Source organism: Podarcis melisellensis (genome assembly GCF_964234715.1).
Source record: "Podarcis melisellensis genome assembly, chromosome: 14".
In the NCBI taxonomy this organism is placed as follows: domain Eukaryota; kingdom Metazoa; phylum Chordata; class Lepidosauria; order Squamata; family Lacertidae; genus Podarcis; species Podarcis melisellensis.
Genome location: NC_138546.1, coordinates 28,128,931 through 28,148,063, shown reverse-complemented (window position 1 = coordinate 28,148,063; position 19,133 = coordinate 28,128,931). Strand labels below are relative to the sequence as shown.

General features: G+C 45.1%; 1 protein-coding gene across 4 annotated transcripts; it reads right to left on the bottom strand.

The window, feature by feature from the left end:
* Nucleotides 1-327: 327 nt before the first annotated feature.
* INTS14 (integrator complex subunit 14) lies at nucleotides 328-10,321 on the bottom strand. Of its 4 annotated transcripts, none has more exons than XM_081888943.1 (13): nucleotides 10,170-10,321; nucleotides 9,376-9,493; nucleotides 8,208-8,472; nucleotides 7,944-8,051; nucleotides 7,175-7,330; nucleotides 6,806-6,924; nucleotides 5,332-5,474; nucleotides 4,757-4,849; nucleotides 4,202-4,343; nucleotides 3,035-3,168; nucleotides 2,545-2,663; nucleotides 1,649-1,714; nucleotides 328-690 (listed from the first exon to the last, which is right to left on the bottom strand). In XM_081888943.1, the coding sequence occupies exons 3-13, from the start codon at nucleotides 8,427-8,429 to the stop codon at nucleotides 439-441; spliced, it is 1,554 nt and encodes a 517-aa protein (XP_081745069.1). In that variant the 5' UTR covers nucleotides 8,430-8,472; nucleotides 9,376-9,493; nucleotides 10,170-10,321; the 3' UTR covers nucleotides 328-438. The 4 variants fall into 4 exon arrangements, with proteins under 4 accessions (XP_081745069.1, XP_081745066.1, XP_081745067.1 ...); XM_081888940.1 differs by having other exon boundaries at nucleotides 329-690; nucleotides 4,202-4,346; XM_081888941.1 differs by having other exon boundaries at nucleotides 329-690; nucleotides 4,202-4,346; nucleotides 10,195-10,310.
* Between the last annotated feature and the right edge of the window lie 8,812 nt (nucleotides 10,322-19,133).

Here is a 19,133-nt window from a genome sequence, read left to right as displayed (position 1 = left end):
TTGACGGGGGGCAGGGCTGCCCAGCAGTCAATCACCTGATGTAAAATGACACCAGCAGATTCACTATTCAAGCCATGGGAGCTATGTCCAATCTTAGTGCTGTAGAACCAAAGTGCAGGGAAAGATTTATCTCTGCCACTGACACATGGCCTGTAGGTTTACCTAATAGCCCCATGGTGCAGAAGTCCCCACTGTTGATGTCTTTTTACATTCCTTGTTCAGGAAACCTTTGGAAGGGTATGGCGGCTTTCAGGAGTACTGCATTGCTTTAGGGATTTCTAAATTTTCCCTTCCTCAGGGCCTGTGATAGGAAGGAAAGAGGGATGAAAATGTAATAAAATTTAATAATAAAGTCCATTCTGCTCTTACAGAGCAAGCTTGGAATACAACAGTTAAGAAAACAATCAATGATGGTCAAAGTTTCGCTTTAGAGGGTCATCACAGGCGCTCTGTCCCACTGCTGGAGAAGTCTGTCTGCAGAGGTGTGATGTTGTGGTCATAGGTGGCATATTCCGAGGTGCCACTGCCTGCCATTTTGAGCTGCTGAGCAGCATGAGTAAGCTGGAAGGCAGCATCTGGGTGGGCTGTGTCTGGCAGGAGGGTGCATTCCCTTTCGAGTATATCTGCTACGCCTTTCAACAGGTCCCAAAACCCAAGGGCTAAGGCTGCCTTTCGCAAGCGATTCAGCTCCTAGAAAGGAGTTAAGAGAGAGACAGCAGTGTTGGTGTCAGTTGAGACTGATAGGGTGTAACGCAGGAGGCCAACAGTAGGTGGAGCCTGAGTCAACTTAATTCTAGTTTTATCCCAGACTTCCTCCCCAACTTTCTACAAGTGCAACCCTGAGACAATGGAGGAGGAAGCTGACAGCCAGTGCGATCTTTTACTGTTCCCCATTCTCCCTAGTGGACCAGCCTCCACTGGAGAGAGAACACTTTCTAATCAAGCACTTGTGCAGTACTGGGAGGTCTTAAAATTATAATGTCATCTGAATGGGGGGGAAATAAAAAGTCTAATGCAACATTAAAGTAGAATGAGTTCATCATTCCCTCTAAACGGGTGCTTCTAAAATCAAGGATAGGGGATGCATGGGGCTCTCCAGGTGTGTGTGTGTGTGTGTGTGTGTGTGTGTTTTGAATTAAACATCTGGAGAGCCACAAATTCCTTATCCCTGTTTTAAATGCATTAAGGCCAGAGGCTTCTACACTTTGTCTCACTGGGTAGTACTAGCATACACGCTGCTGTTGTCTGCCAAGGATCTGTGCATGTTGCATAGGATTCTGGGGTGCACCTCTGAAGGTGTACAGTTCATTTAAGCAGAACACTGGCTATTTCATTGTATGTAAACGAAAAGTGCGCTTCAGAACACACACAACTGCACGTAACATGGGAAGTCAGGGAAGTCAGCCTCCAGCTACTGACTCCTCCACTGAGAAACCTCTGAACCAACCAAGTGCAAACCAGGGCTCTCCAGCCCTGAGCTGGAGAACAGCTGCTCTAAGCCAACTATGCCACCTCTCACTGCTGCTAAGACACAACTAGCTCCCTCTGTTCTACCAGGGAAGAAAAAGCACTGGGTGAGTTGCAATTTATTCGCCTGTGCAAGAGAGTCCCTGGAGACCAGGGTGCCACAGGAGCCTGCCGCTCTCACCTTGTAGAAGGTCTGTGTTTTTTCAGGGAGCTTCCTTGCATTCCTAAGTATCTTCTGCACATCTGTCTGCGGGGAAAGGAAAAGGAAAATATGCCTGGCTTGCTGGAGCTTGAAACTTCATCCCCCACCCCCTTTACAGGTACAAAAAAAAAGGACAACTTCACCACCACACACCCTCAATCCCCCTTCCCGCACAGTAGCATTCTTAATGGGGAATACCGCTTTATTGCTCAGAAACCTTGGAACTGTACCAGAAGTTGACAGCAGGCTGACATGAATCCTGTGAGCACCAAGGTGATGTGCCCACACCCAGAAGCAAGCCACCCGCTTTTTACACCAACAGAAACCTCCAGACAGTCTTCATTCTTTCATTATGGCTGGAGAACTGAGGCAGAGAGATTTGTACATCTTGCCCAAGTCTACTGAGAAGGAGTAGACCAGGAGCTGAACTCTGGTCTAATTCCACGAGGCTTCACTTACTGCATTTACAGCCCTACCTCTCCCCCCACCCCCAGGAACTGAAGGGGGCTTATGTGGTTCTATCCCTCCCCATTTCATCCTCACAACCAGTCTGTGAGGTAGGTTATGCTGAGGGACTTGAACCCATGTCTTTCAGGTTCTGGTTCAGCACTCATAGGTCCTACTCCCCGCAGCCGTTGTCCAGTAGCAGGTTGGTGTAAAAGCCTGTTCCATGTGCCCTGGGGCTGCACATTGAAGGGGTGGGGGCAAAAAAGTGGCCTTTCAAGAAAGCGGGCCCAACCTTCTGGGCTTTCCCTCCCACTGTGGGGCGTCTATCAAACTGAAAGCCTCTTGAGAATCCCCTCCCACACACAGACCTAGGAGCACAAGAGAAAGTGGATGCCTGCCATGGGCTTTGAATCCAGCCCTCTGCTCACCTGGAGGCCATTTTGTTTAATCCACACTGTTACATTCTGTGCATAGCTGCGTTTATTCTTGGGTTGCAACGGAAAGGGACTCTTGTTGTCGTCTTCGCCATATGGGTTCTCTTTAGCATCTGAAAGGAAAACGAATCGCTGAAGAACGAGACCACTTCCAAGCAAGCAAAGCAACTGAACATATGGACTGGATGCTTGAAAAGGGGACTCTAAAAAATTGTGAAGAGATACGCAGGACACAAGAGCCCTTGATCCGAGGCGGAACATGCACACCTGTGTGCACAGAACCTCACCATTTGCACACCAATGGTTGGGACAGTTCTGTGAGCAAAAAGAAGGAACTACATCTGGAGCCTTCACTGAAATGAATGGGGAAGCTGTGGTGTAGAACTCATGGACCCAACAGGGGAGGAAATGGGCTTGAAAAGACTAATAATGTCTCAAACGCCGAAGGGATTGCTAGAACCATTCAGACAGGAATGACCCCTACCTGAGATGGGGCCAAGTTGGGCCATCTTCCCCAGCCAAGGAAGAGGCTCCGGACCTGGCTCAAAGAGAGACATCATCAGGTTGGACTTCTTCTTGCTGTCAGCCTGAGAATACAGCATCCCATACCATTCAGGGCTGAAAAGAAAAGCAGAACATCCACAAGCAGTTCTACCATTCTTGCTCCAAAGAAAACACCCTGGCCAACCTTGGGCTGGGCATTCCCTTTCCCTGCAGCTTCTCACTACTACAAGAACAGACAGAAGTCACAAATGATCTGTCATAAGAACAGCCTACTGGATCAGGCCAATGGCCCATCCAGTCCTGTTCTCACAGTGGCCACCCAGATGCTCCAACAGGAAGCTTGCAAGCAGGACCCAAGTCCTTTCCCCCCTCCTGTGGTTTCCAGCAACTGGTATTCAGAAGCATTACTACCTCCAACTGTGGAGGCAGAGCCTAACCGTAATGGCTAGTAGCCATTGACAGCCTTCTCCTCCATGAATTGGTCCAGTCCTCTTTTAAAACAATCCAGGTTGGTGGCCATCACTGCTTCCTAATTTCCATAGCTTAACTATACACTGAATGAAGTGCTTTATTTTATCTGACCTGAATCGTCCAGCATTCAGCTTCCCTGGATGTCCATGCATTCTGGTGTTATGAGAGAGGGGAGAAAACCATTTCTCTATCCACTTTCTCCATGCCAGGCATTATTTCACAAACTTCTACCTGCCCTCTTCTTCTATTAATTTTCAGGAAATGTTTAGGGTCACTTTGTTCTAAGACTGGGCTTCTGCTGTGGAAGTTTCCAAATGTGGCCCTTGTGACTCTTACCAAGGTTTTGTCCCCATGCTGGCCCTGCTCTGTGACCCCCTCCTTGAGGGCTTTTGCCTGGCTACAGGGATATGTGGGCGAGTGTAGAAACCTCTGTTTTGCTCCATCCTCTGTTTGCCTTTGACCCCGCCCACCACTGATATGCAGCCCCTGGAAGATTACTTGGAGTGAATGTGGCCCTCAGGCAGTACAAAGGCTTTCCCACCCCTGTTTCCCTTTTCCAATACTGAAATGAACTGAACATCAATCACTGGCCCCAAATACATACAATTTTAGCCAATAACATCTTTGTTCTCCAGAACCACGAGCCTCCCCCCCCCATCCCCCGGACCCTTCGTACCCTAACTGCACAATAGCCACCATGCCTTCGACTTTCAGGCTCCCATGAAGCAACACACAGAAGTTCGGGATCTTGCCCGCTATCTGATTAGCCGAATTCTCGTCTTCAACCTCATCAGCAATCCCAGGACCCACCTCATCTCCTTCTAGGGAAAAGGGAAAATAAGGCACTATCAGAACCTGCCTCCTCTCACTGGGGTGGTGGTGGTGGTTGTTATTGCTACTACTACTACTGCTTAGATATCATTTTTTCTTATGCTTATATCCCACTTTTTTTCCTCCAAGGAAAAAACTCAAGTTTGTGTTCTCCCCCTCCACATTTCATCCCTTTATCAATCCTGCAAAATAGGCTAGGTTGAGAGATCGTGACTGGCTCCCAAAGTCAATCAGGGAGCATCATGGTGAAGTGGGGATTTGAATCCTTGTCTCACAGGTCCTAGCCCAGGACTCTAACCAATACACCACACCACACACTGCCCAGATCAGTGCTCAACAGACTAAAAATACAGAGTTGTCACTGCTGGGTGTTGGGAAGGGAGAAAGCAGAAGGGCTCACCTTTGTTGAGAGCAATAGGCAACACCAAATGCCTAGATAGGACGGGGGGACTGGAGATATCTGCTATGTCAATAAACCCAACTATTTCCAAATCTAAAAGGGGGAAAAACAGAGAGTAGGTAGGGGATCAGATTTCAAAAAACACGTCAGCTGGGGATTTCTTCCACACACCCACATAATATCTAAACAGGAACACACCATCTCACAGATGCCCCTGGCCCTCTCAAAAGTAGACCAGGACCATTCCAATGTGGAATCCAACCAGACCACAGTGGTTTACCCTCACTTTCAAATCCCAGGCTTGGGGCCTGCCACTGAGAATACCCTCTCCTTCAAGCTTCTGAGAGTGGTGGAACAACCAAGAAGTCCCCGTCGGATTATCACAACCCCTGAGAGAATCTAAAGGGAAGGAGGCAGTCTTCCACATTTTTGGGGCCTGAGTCATTTAGAGCTTTCAATACTAAGTTTCAGAAGTGGGACGGATGGCTACATTCCACAGCCCAAGTCAGAGGAAGAAACTGCCGAGGAGGAGGAGCTAAATCAAAGTTGTTGCCAGAAAAGAAGCAGCTACTTACCCGTATTAATTGTTTTAGGGACTGGATCGATTTCCTCATCTATAATGAAAGGCTCCGGCCTTGGAAAGGCTTGCACGTCCGAAGACAAATGGCCACATTTCAGAACAGCATGGAAGGGGGTGTAAGCCACGTCTATTAGCTTTCTAGAACAAGAGAGCTTATCATTAAAACCAAAAGTTAAATCCAAACAAGAAGCAGCTTGTTTGGATGATGTTTAATGGGTGGGAAGACATCTTTTGCCTGACCATTCATTTCTAGTTGCAAATAATTATATGAGCTTTCAAGCAACAGGAATTTTTTCATCAGAAAGAAGAGCTAAGAAAGCGGCCATAAGATCAGTGATAAATAAGGCCCTTTGTAGATGATGCCGGGAGAGCAATTAAAAGATAGGTCAGTGGTAAAAGCTCCCAAGTTCAATCCAAGGCACTTCTAGGTAGGCAGGGAAAGACTCTAGCCACCACAGCTAATAGAGATTATGGGAGCTGTGGTCCAACATCTGGAAGACCAGAGGCTGGGAAAGGCTGGTGTAAACAATACTGAGCTAGAAAGGCAAACGTGGTGTAAGGATAAGGCAGTTTCTTATGATCCTAGGAGTTCTCTATGACATAGCTACACAGTCTTAAACTAGCTTAAGCTGCCATAGACGCCATTAAGGAAGCAGGCACTGTAGTTTCTATGAGTGCCAACGACAACAAATCTCCTGCAGTACATGGAAAACCACAATTCCAAGAGTTTTATCTGTCAAATTTGGAGAGCACTGCTTTGGAAGCAAGGGGAATGGAGGATTCATAGAGAAGCCAATTTATGTAGCAATGCTCATATGATTAATTTACTATCCTGCCAACAGAATTGTGTGCAACTCATGATCTTTTCCTCCCAAAATTTATGTCTTATCTTATCTGTTCATTTCATTTACTTTATCTATCTTGTACTTTGGAGCAAACATGGCAGCTGGAGCACCAGCCAGCCAAAGTTAAGCATTTTAAAGTCCAATTCATCAAAGTATTAACATTAGTGAGACTTTGTACTTAACTGTGGCTGGACTGTGACCATTCCTGATTTTCTCCTCAAAAAACCTTGAAATTCAATGTTTATAGAACTAATTTTGGACGGCCATCTGTCATGGATGCGTTAGTTGAGATTCCTGAATTTCAAGGGAGCACACTAAATGACCCTCGGGGTCCCTTCGAATGTTATGTGTCTATGATAATTGCCACCAAATATTAGTAATTACTGGGGGGGCAGGACTGTGGAGAAAACTAACCTTGCAGACAAACAAGAAGGGATAATAGTCACAACTGAAAGGCAGAGGACATGTTAGCATCAGAAGACTGAATTATATTGGTGGAAAAGTTACCCAATAACTTATCTGTGCTAGGTAGGAAGAGAAGGAAACAAACCCACACCATGTCACACAAGACTCTGTTTTGAAGGATAGCATTTACACAGCAATGCTGATCACAGGTGTACTCACCCAAACATGGACTGCACATTCTTCAAGCAAAGGGGTCCATCAATAGTAAAAATCTGGCCCTCTCCGTTGTTTAAGTCTATGAGCCGTTCAAGACAATCTAAAGAATCTGAGCTCTGGAGCTTTAACAAAAGAAAGCACAACTTCACACACAGTGTCCCAGCTGCATGTAATGCCAAACTATAGCTGTGTGCGAGCAGGCAGCTTCCTGGAGAGGCGATTGCCCCATTCTGCTTCTCTGGTCTTGCTGCTGCTGCACTGCTGTGAGCTAAGCCATAATTTATCTAATCATAAAATCCAAACTCAGGCTTGTGGTTTGGCTTCTGCAGACAAACCAAAAGCAAACCTTGTTTAAAGCCAAAGGGGACTCACCTCCTCCAGATTGGCCATGCACATGACGTATAGCTTTGATGGGAAAGGAAAAGGCAGAGGGAACCGGTTGCTTTCAGTTCGTTGGCCAAGAGTAGCCAAAGAGTGTCGGAGAGAGCCCCTTCCAATGCCCAAACTGCCATCGGTAACAAGGACAACCTAGCAAGGTGGGAACAAGAGAAGCAGTGACCCAACAAACATGTTGATCTCCAAAAACTATCCCATGTTGCAAGCACTTGTTAGTCGATTACAGAAGTACCAGTTTGAGATTTCACATTCTCAGTTTTCCACCTGCAATATGGGAATTATAACAGCTTAACTAAGACTTGTTGGAAAGGCCAGCCTACAAAATCATTATTTCTTTCCCAAGTCCTTGGGGTGTTTTCCCATGTGAGGTTTGAATGTGCCTTCAGGCCTCTCTTTGCTAGTAGTACATCATGTGAATCTCTATAGGAAGGCCCCCATGCATTAGAATTATACAGGATGTGACAGTGTTTAATAAGGGCTGAAAAACTAGAAGCTCTTAGGCCAAAAGGAAACCTCAGAGATACAACCTGCTCCTTCAACTAATACTTCTGAGGCAAAAGAGGCAAACAGAAAGTACTGAGTGGCAAGGATAACTTTCTGACAGGATACTCCTTGCTCACAAAAAAGGGGAATGCTTAGTACACCTTACCAGGATGTGAAGTTGTTTACTGCAATTGTATGTAGTCTGCTCAATCCTGAACCCTAATTTATAGCAGTCATCATCTGGAATAGTCTAAAATCTTACCTGGCAGGGAATGGCAGCCCCCCATTCCTGTTGCACAATATTGCAAACCCCGAGCAGAGCAGACTCCAAGCATGTTTTGTCATAATCGTCCATATTACTCAGGGCTTCCTGTCAACACAAGTTACATACTAGTTGGTTGGGGTTAGAAAAATACTCTATATGCAACTTGCTGCTCAATTATACTGGACTGAGTTGGAGTTTTGAGAATGACAATCAGTCCTAATTCATATTTACAATGCAACAAAAACATTCTCTGCCTTGTACCTGGAGCGTATTGTAGTCTCTTGTGAAGGGAACCATCAGTTCCCAGAGGGATGAAAACACAACCAAAGCAGTGAATTCCAGTTTGTAGTTGGTTGCCATGTGTTCAAACAGCATGGTCAGGCCATGAGCTGCAAGATGTTTCCGCTGATATTCTTCAGAGCCCTCAATTGAGACTGGCCGGGTCATTGAGAGGGACACATCCATCACCACCACAGTCGGCATGGTGTCCCCTTCTTTGTTCTACCAAATGTGCAAGAGGAAATTGCTGTGGAGGAAGAAATGGAAATAAATGCCCATCAGTTTTAACCTTTTTCAAATTAAATATATAATAATACCTCCTGCAAATCACACTAGTTAAACTCAAAGGTTTTCCTTGTGGATTGTTGGAATAATTTTATTGAAATGTTATGACTTTTTGGCTTCTAGCCTTTTTGTAAGTTGCTTAAACTTTTAGTAGGAAACTAATGCACCAAGGAAATGATAATAAAATAATCTTAGAAACAACTAATTTCACTTTCACTACCTAGGGCAGGGCCAAAAACTGGTATATAAATAAACAGGTGGTGTTGCAAAGAGAGAAATGGAACCAGATAGTGAGCTCCCCAGAAAACATTTGCTAAGAGGCAGCTATTAATGTAATAATAATAAATAAAATAAATATTAAAACAAAACAAAAAAGGAAACTAGGGAAGAATTACAAATATGCATGCTGGCACTGTGTGGTTGAGGGATGATCAACACAAGCAGAGCAAGCCAATTAAGGATAATAAAGGAAATCTGAGAAGGGGAAAATTAGTGAAGGAAGAGCAGTACATTACCTATAAGGGAGTGGATAGCATAAAAGGGGCCAAAAAAATGCATAGAAAAGGAGAGAGGCAGCACCTATTTGGAGTGCAAGGGATGGTAAGAAGAATCTGAGGGAAGAGGCAAATTGGTGGAAACAGTGGAGCATTACCTAATAATAAGTTGGTGACATTCTGAATCTAAGATGGGGGTCAAGAGTGAATTCCAAAGGGGTAGCAATGCTGCAGCAAAGCCAACAAGGGGTTTTGTAGCACCTTGAAGCACTACGTTAGTGTGGGCAAAAAGGAGGAATGATATATGCAGAAAATACATCCTGAGAAGCTTGCAACCTCTCTCCCATTTGTCAAAACCCTCACAAACTCACCTTTTCTCTGTGGCTTCTGGCTGCATCCCAACTGTGCGATGGAGTCTGATGCAAACCTAGGTGCGTTTGCTCACATTTAGCTCCTTAGCTGCCTTTGCCTCTTCCTCGGCTGTGGCTGCTTTAACAACAAAAGAAGAGAACAATGTTAAGAATTTCCCAGTGGCCCTTTTAGCCCCACATCCCGTTCTCACAGTGGCCAACTAGGACAAAAGGACACCCCACCCCTAACCAGGACCTGAGTGCAAAAGCAGCACTATTTCCCCACATGCAATTCCCAGAAACAGGCATGCTGTCGTAGAAAACAGAAAGCTGCCTTATACACAGAGCCACACTATGAAGCTCCATTCAGTTCTGCATTGCTTACACTGACTGGCAGCATCCTACCGAGGGGTTCGGGCCAGCAGTCGTTCCCCAACCCCCACAACCACACCCGGGGGTGTAAAGGACCGAGCCTGGGACCCCCCAGAACTCAAGGCAGGTGCTCCACCATTGAGCCAAACACGTGTGTGTCCCTCCCCAACAGTGGAGGGAACGTATAGCCATGGCGGCTGGTAGTTGCTTTTAGGTCGTGAGCAGCTCGGGGAAGGGGCTTGCCTGGCTCTGATCAAGGAAGCCGCACACAAACAACCGCAGCCATCATCATGCCCATTATGGGGGCAAGAGGGAAAGTATGTGGGGGCACGTAGGAAGCAGGAAAGAAAAGGGGGCTGGAAAAGGAACTGGGGGGTCCGTCTAATTAGAGAAGGGGGAGCTCCCAGCCCCACTATGTTGGGATGTGTGAGTGTAAATCGTACTTTCCATCCGGGATGGGGACCTCACCCGCGCACCGCCGCCATGTTGGTCCACCCCGTAATTCCTTCCCCGATGCTGCTCTAACCGCAGCCTTTGGGGCCGGCTTTAGAAAGCGGCCCTTACAAAGCACTTACTGGGCACGCGCGGCTCGGTTCGCCTCGCGCACGCTCAGTTGCGGCAAGTGAAGCTCAAGGGCGGAGGAGGGCATATTATCAATCGCGAGAGCAGGAGCTGTTTCCCTGCACGGCTTTTGGTTTTGAATACAGGGATCAGGTTTCCTTGCATCTCCAGAATGCAGAGAAGGGTGGTTTTTCAGGCGGGAGGGGGAGTAAGCTTGCAGATCTATGCTACGATTAAAAAAAAAAAAAAGGAACCTTAATTTTTAAATTTTTTAAAAATAACTTTCTTTTAAAAAGAAGAATGTGCATGTTCCAAAATACACTGGATTATTTATTTATTTATTTATTTATTTATTTATTTATTTTGTTTAGAGCATTTGTATCCCACTCTTCAGCCAAAATGTCTCCCAGAGTGTCTTACGTATAATAAATTTTAAAAATCTGTGTTAATGACGGGAGTCTGGCAATGGGGAACTAGAGCCCTGGGTGGGGAGGGGGCGTCCATGCTTTCCCTGTTTTGTAAAGATTATTTTCATTTTATCATGTATATAAAAGAGAAAGGTCAATTATAACAAAAGATGAAAGTTAAAAGGTGAAAAAGCAAAACTATAAAATAGGTACAAAGTCCAAGTTAAGATGATCAGCATTATCAGATTATTAAATGTGCTTCCAGATTTGCCAGCCTTGTGACAAGGGTAAGAGTTGCCTTAAAAATGATGGTTCTGTTGTATATGTCATAAAAGAAAAAGAAATCATAGAAAAAGAATTTAGAGGTTCTAGCCCTTGTTGAAATCTCAAATTATGTGCTTGTCTTTTGTGGAGGGCATCTCAAGAGTCATTGATTCATTTATTATATGCTTCTCACCCAGTCCACTCCTCATGTGTACTGATGTGGGGGGCACCATAAAACTCAAGATATTTGATATCCCATTTTCAGAAGAAAACGATAGAACGGACACTAAAAGTAGATTTATTTAGAAATTTAAGTCCTTCATTTCTTTTCATTGCTTTTACCGGTGGTCTTGAGAAACCTCACTGCCTTTGTACATCCCTAGAAAGTTTTTTTTAATGGAAAATTAGTGGGATGCCCATCATCTAACAGCATCACCTAGGTACCTCTGCCAGCTTATGCCTGGCGACTTCATCCACAAAGTGCAGCTTGCCAACATACACATCACATCCATGTACATATGCATGCCACTTGCCTTGACCACATTTGAAACCTCCTATTCACACATACATCCAAGAAAAATGCCAGCAAACACTGGTACAAGAATTTTGGAGTTTGGGAGCTTTTGAAGGCATTTTCGGCACAATTTAACCCCCACTGCCGGTTTTCCAGGATATTTGCCTGATTTCCAAAAATCAGGATGTATGGCAGCCCAATAGTAAAAGTAATAGTAATATACGCTGCCCATCTGACTGGGTTGCCCCAGTAATCTTTCACTCTCCATTCATTCAGAGGGGTTACTTGCGGGTACAGTGGTACCCTCAGGTTACATATGCTTCAGGTTACATACGCTTCAGGTTACAGACTCCGCTAACCCAGAAATAGTGCTTCAGGTTAAGAACTTTGCTTCAGGATGAGAACAGAAATTGTGCTCCGGTGGCGTGGCGGCAGCAGGAGGCCCCATTAGCTAAAGTGGTGCTTCAGGTTAAGAACAGTTTCAGGTTAAGTACGGACCTCCGGAATGAATTAAGTACTTAACCTGAGGTACCACTGTACTTCTGAATCCTTTGCTGTTGCCTGAGGCTTTGGTGGCCTCAGTGCAGTGCTAGTTCCTTGAGCATAAGCCTGCTCTTAAGTGGGGAAAACAAACCTAATTTTTAAATAAATGGAGCAGGCAGAGTAGTGACTTCAGAAAAATGTAAGTTTTATGTGGTGCTTGGCAAGGGAATACAGGGTGTTAAAGGCAGGCCCTTTTTCAACTAGGAAATGTTGGGGTGTGCAGGTTGCGCTTCTGATATTTGCTACTGAATATTTTAAGACACTGAATATCATCCGATTATGTTGCTGGTACTAAAAATACTTGCGGTACATGAAGCTGCCTTAAGGTAAAGGTAAAGGTACCCCTGCCCGTACGGGCCAGTCTTGACAGACTCTGGGGTTGTGCGCCCATCTCACTTAAGAGGCCAGGGGCCAGCGCTGTCCGGAGACACTTCCGGGTCACATGGCCAGTGTGACATCGCTGCTCTGGCGAGCCAGAGCTGCACACGGAAACGGCGTTTACCTTCCCGCTGGTAAGCGGTCCCTATTTATCTACTTGGACCTGGAGGTGCTTTCGAACTGCTAGGTTGGCAGACGCTGGGACCGAGCAGCGGGAGCGCACCCCGCAGCAGGGATTCAAACCGCCGACCTTTCGATCAGCAAGTCCTAGGCGCTGAGGCTTTAACCCACAGCGCCACCTGTGTTGCCTTAGTGACATGCAATTCACAAAGGAGTCCCACACAAGTTTCAGTGTAATAAAGGACATTTTCAGGCTGCAAATATGAGTTTCTATATTTATAAAAAAATCCACTGATATTAAGAGATTTGTGGAACTTTAAATACTAACAAATTTCTGACATAAGGCATTTGTGGTCTATACTAAGTTTATGCTATAGTAAGCTTGTGCTTACTCTAAGTTTCTTAGGCTTTCAGGCGTCACGAGACTCTGATTTTCGCTGCAAGACACTGAACCTCCCTCTGGAAACTGCTATTAGGGTTACTGAAGTCTTATGAATCCTGGAAATGATGGAGAAACATTGCAACTACTTGTCCTCAATATAAATGTAAGACAAAAGAATGAGCACAAAGATCATGTTCACTTTTCTTTATTGAACCATTGTAAAATTTTAAATAGAATCATTTTTCTAGGACATTTCATGTGGGAAAACACAGATTTTCCATTGTGAACATGGAAATTTACACCTTAAAATTGACCTACAAATTCAGAACAAAAATAAACACTTAAAACTGATATTCTTTGTTGGTAAATAAAACGTAAACATTACATATGTACAAATCTACAACCATTCATTTGTAAAAGTGCTCTTTAGCAAATTAATCCACCTGCTGTACCTCCTGCTTTATAATGCCATATATACACACATTTACATGTAATGAATATCCATTTTCTGTCTTTGGGATAAAGCATTTCCTATTGAAATACTAAAGTCATCTACTTGATAAATCCATTTCTGTACAAAGAGCAAACCTAACATTACAAGGATTATGAACACAGTAAAAAGGAAGAAAATAAGCACTTAAAAGCCTCAAATATGTTTCAGATACCATGAACCATAAGGATAAAAGGCTTTGTTATATTACCAGTAGGAAACACAGAACTGTTCCTAAGTATTAGGACAACTCACTATAAACAGAAGGAAAAAGATTTTAAAACTGCCTTTCAATAACAAAGATTAAAAATGTAAACTCAATCCATGTTTGTTTTTAAGTGAATGTATGGGCCATCACAGACATAGCAGATTTAATTTTGTGTCCGCGGTGATGGTTTTCACTAGAGAGATGCATGGTGATGATTTTCGCTTATCACAATTTGTGATAAGAATGGGGATCAGCCATTCAAAAGGGGGGCGCTGAAACATATTTTAGGTGTGCACAAGCTACTGAGTATGTTTAAAGTAATTCCTTGAATTCTGGCCAAACATGTTAATCGGACAATGTCCCTCTCTATCCTTCTCTCTTACCAAGCTAACACATCAGCCTAGAGGGCTTGATTTTAGTATATACACACTTATGCTGTTAGGAAGTGTTGCAACTGGAAAAATATCGGTCACGTTAATTGAAACTTTGATGTTAAGACAGCAGTAGACACACACACCCTTGTGAGACCATATTCCCCCAAACAGGTTATACATACCATATATGAGTGAATCTGATTTGTCACTTTCTTGGTATCCCTAGAAACACCAGACAGAGCTCAGGAAGAAGCTCTCCATCATAGCTCTAAAGTGCTATAAAATAGTGGCTTTTACACAGCTAACAGAAGCAAGAAGTTGTAGTTCAAAGGCTGACCAGCACTCTACTTTCTTCTACACAATACAAATACCAAATGACTTATTTACATTTGTGGCAACCACAGTGCACATCTTTTCCTTACACAACATAACTGTGTGAATACAACATAGCACAGATACTGTACACAGAAATTAACACCCACCCACGTTACTAGGTACTTAGCAATGTGGCTTCCAAAGTTCTATACCCACTATATCAGGAGGCATAGCTTTGTCACAAAATTCATGGAGATGACATTCTCTTAAAGTTACCGGTGTTTGTCTGTAATTGCAAGGTGAGTACTGATGTGTGGAAATGCACAAGGAAATTCTCCTATGCAAACCCGCAGAATTGAATGGAAGCTATGCAAGAGGATGCAGGGGGGACTTATGCAGGAGAAATTCCTAGTTCATTGTGTCCTTAGAGACTACACTTTCAACACACCCAAAGAGGCTTCAGCCTTAAATGTTTTTTGAGCAGCAGGCCCACATGCTGTCTGAATCCAGGAGCAGATTCAAAAACAGTTTGAGACATGGCAAAAGGGACCTGCTGTTCAAAGACAAAGAAAAATTCAAAATGCCTGAAGTAGCTCTTTGGATTCAGGTCTAAGACCAAGTTGCTAAGGCATAGGTTAATAATCCCCATGCAAAATGACTATTAGCATACTAAGAACATAAGAAGAGCCTGCTGGATCTGGCAGATGGCCCATCTAGTCCAGCATCCTGTTCTCACAGTGGCCAACCAGATGCCTGTGAGAAACCTGCAAGCAGGACCTGAGCACAAGAGCACTGTCCCATCCTGTGGTTTCCTGCAACTGGTATTCAGAAGGACACTGCCTCCAACCAAACCTATTAGCTGGAGAAAAACCGGGAGGAGGTGACAGAATAGGCAGCACATCTTCCTGTAAACAAGGAACTCTACATGTATGTGCAAATTAGAGAAGACACTATAATGTTCTCCAGTTCTCAAAATGTTAAAGTATCTGGGTTTGAAACACAAGCAGTGTGAAGCCATGCAACAAAAAATAAGAAGTTGCTATGATGTTTGCATATTAGCAAACAAGCAATGATATCTAATATATCTGATACACATCTTATCTCAAAGTAGATTACATTCTCTTCCCCAACCCACATGATCCTATTGCACCCAAATTTTCTGTTTGGACAAGCTTGTCCTAAATTCCATTTTGGAACACAGATTATACAGTTCTTTCCTTCAGTTTGTGTATAGGCATTTTCCCCAAGCAACTTGCCATACACTTTGGCTGGGATCCAAAGCACCATTCCCCCATTCCCATGTTCCCAGAGGTGCTTTGGGTTTGTCCTTCTTCGGCAGCAGCCCATGGAAGCAGGAATACATGACATACCATTTTGAAACCTGCAGGGACTTTTGAAAGCAGATGGTGAAATGGGTGTAGCCAGGATTTTTGGCTTTTTTGGTGGGGGGAGAAGCTCAGTTAGCTGTGTATTTTTATTGACTGGGGGGGGCAGTTGCCCCCCCAGTCAATAAAAATACACAGCTAACTGAGCTTCTCCCCCCACCAAAAAAGCCAAAAATGCCCATGGATTTTGATATGGTATAGGGCAGAAGTAGAGAACATCATAGCCCTGGGCCCTTGGAATTCCACCTGGGCCCACTCCCTCACTGACTCGGCTCTGTGCCCTCTCAGGTGCTTTTGTATGGCTGAAATGTGTCCTTGAATTGTGATAATTCTGAGTTGCTTCAAGATGGCGGATTCCGCTCGCGGGAGCAAGGGCCTTTCTGATGAAGAGCAGCCACCTGTCTATGTCCCAGATGCCAAATGGGTGTCAGGTGGCCAGGGCTTCTCCTATGAATCTTGAAGCAACCAACAGACTAAAACCCCTGGAAAGCCGCCACTGTGGAACAAGAGCTTGCCCGCCTTGAATAACAACACTAGCTCAGATTGGAAGCTGCCAAGAGGATCTCTAAAGTCTGTTTTTGGAAACACTCTTCTAGCAACGGCAAACCTTATGGCATTGTGAAGATCTCAAACATATATATCCAACCCTCCCAAGAGAAATTTTTATGGCTCAGTACAATGGGAAAAGAGCGGTGCACTGGAAGAGCAGAAGACTGAGTTGGAAGTGCGGATGAGCGCACTTAAATCGCAGTATGAAGGCCGCATTTGCCGCCTAGAGAGAGAGCTCCGAGAGCAGCAAGAGAGGCACCACGAGCAGCGAGATGAGCCAGCAGAATCTACCAATAAGGTAGGGACGCGGGTGGCGCTATGGTCTAAGCCACTGAGCCTCTTGGGCTTGCCGATCAGAAGGTTGGCGGTTCAAATCATCCACGCAATGAAATGAGCTCCTGTTGCTCTGTCCCAGCTCCTGCCAACCAGCAGTTCGAAAGCACACCAGTGCAAGTAGATAAATAGATACCGCCTCGGTGGGAAGGTAAACATGGTTTCCATGCACTCTGGTTTCTGTCACAGTGTTCCATTGCACCAGAAGCAGTTTAGTCCTGCTGGCTGCATGACCTGGAAAGCTGTCTGTGGACAAACGCCGGCTCCTTCGGCCTGAAAGCCACAACCCCATAGTCGCCTTTGACTGGACCTAACTGCCCAGGGGTCCTTTACCTTTTTTTTTTTTTAACTGATAAGGTAGACAATTTGTGCCCCTTCATGGATCACTGCCTTGCCGTGGCGAAGGGGCTTGAAGAACTCAGAGAAGCTATGAACTATGCCGAGCAGGGCACCCAAGATGAACAGGTCATAGTGGAGAGTTTTGACCAAACGTGATCCACCTGAAGGAGGAACCGGCAAGCCACTCCAGTATCCCTGCCAAGAAAACTCCATGGACAAAGACAACAGGCATATAAAAGATATGATGCTGGAAGATGAGCCCCTCAGGTTGGAAGGCGTCCAACATGCTACTGGGGAAGAGCGGAGGGCAAGTACAAGTAGATCCAGAGCTGATGAAGCGGCTGGGCCAAAGCCGAAAGGACGCTCAGTTGCGGATATGCCTGGAAGCGAAAGGAAAGTCCAATGCTGTAAAGAAAAATATTGCATAGGAACCTGGAATGTAAGAACCATGAACCTGGGTAAGTTGGAGGTGGTCAAAAATGAGATGGCAAGAATAAATATTGACATCCTGGGCATCAGTGAACTAAAATGGACGGGAATGGGTGAATTCAGTTCGGATGACCATATCTACTACTGTGGGCAAGAAACCCGTAAAAGAAATGGAGTGGCCCTCATAGTCAACAAAAGAGTGGCGAAAGCTATACTGGGATGCAATCTCAAAAATGATAGAATGATCTCGATACGAATCCAAGGCAGACCTTTTAACATCACAGTAATCCAAGTTTATGCACCAACTACTTGTGCTGAAGAAACTGAAATTGACCAATTCTATGAAGACTTACAAGACCTTATAGAAGTGACACCAAAGAAGGATGTTCTTCTCATTATAGGGGATTGGAATGCTAAAGTAGGGAGTCAAGAGATAAAAGGAACAACTGGCAAGTTTGGCCTTGGAGATCAAAACGAAGCAGGGCAAAGGCTAATAGAGTTCTGCCAAGAGAACAAGTTGGTCATCACAAACACGCTTTTCCAACAACACAAGAGACGACTCTACACATGGACATCACCAGATGGGCAGCATCGAAATCAGATTGATTATATTCTCTGCAGCCAAAGATGGAGAAGCTCTATACAGTCAGCAAAAACAAGACCTGGAGCTGACTGTGGCTCAGATCATCAGCTTCTTATAGCAAAATTCAAGCTTAAACTGAAGAAAGTAGGAAAAACCACTGGGCCGGTAAGATACAATCTAAGTCAAATCCCTTATGAATACACAGTGGAAGTGAGGAACAGGTTTAAGGATTTAGATTTGGTGGACAGAATGCCTGAAGACCTATGGATGGAGGCTCGTAACATTATACAGGAGGCAGCAACGAAAACCATCCCAATGAAAAGGAAATGCAAGAAAGCCAAGTGGCTGTCCAATGAGGCCTTACAAATAGCGGGGGAGAGAAGGCAAGCAAAATGCGAGGGAGATGGTGAAAGATACAGGAAATTGAATGCAGATTTCCAAAGAATAGCAAGGAGAGACAAGAAGACCTTCTTAAACGAGCAATGCAAAGAAATAGAGGAAAGCAATAGAATGGGAAGAACCAGAGATCTGTTCAAGAAAATTGGAGATATGAAAGGAACATTTCGTACAAAGATTTCCATAATAAAGGACAAAAGTGGAAAGGACCTAACAGAAGCAGAAGACATCAAGAAGAGGTGGCAAGAATACACAGAGGAATTACAGTGGTGCCCCGCAAGACGAATGCCTCACAAGACGAAAAACCCGCAAGACGAAAGGGTTTTTCGGTTTTTGCGACGCTTCGCTAGACGATTTTCCCTATGGGCTTGCATTGCAAGACGAAAGCCCATAGGGAAATCTCGGGGACCTTTTTTTAAATGCTGGCGGTGGGGAGCAAAGCCTTTTCCCCCCCTCCGGACTTCAAAAGAGGTCCAGGAAGGCCGGCGGGGGCGAAAGGCTTTGCTCCCCACCGCCAGCATTTTAAAAGCGGTCCGGGATAGCAGGGAAGCGCTTCCCGCTATCCCGGACGGCTTTTGAAGGCAGGCGGGGGGGAGCAAAGACTTTTGCCCCCCGCCCGCCTTCGGAAGAGGTCCTGGACAGGACCTCTTCCGAAGGCGGGCGGGGGGCAAAAGTCTTTGCTCCCCCCTGCCTGCCTTTCCAGGGGCTTTTAAATCGCCCCGGGACAGCTGAGAATTCCTCCGCTGTTCCGGGGCGATTTTAAAATGCTGGCGGGCGGCAGCGCTCCCGCCCGCCAGCATTTTAAGATCGCCCCGGACAGCGGAAAAGTCCTCCGCT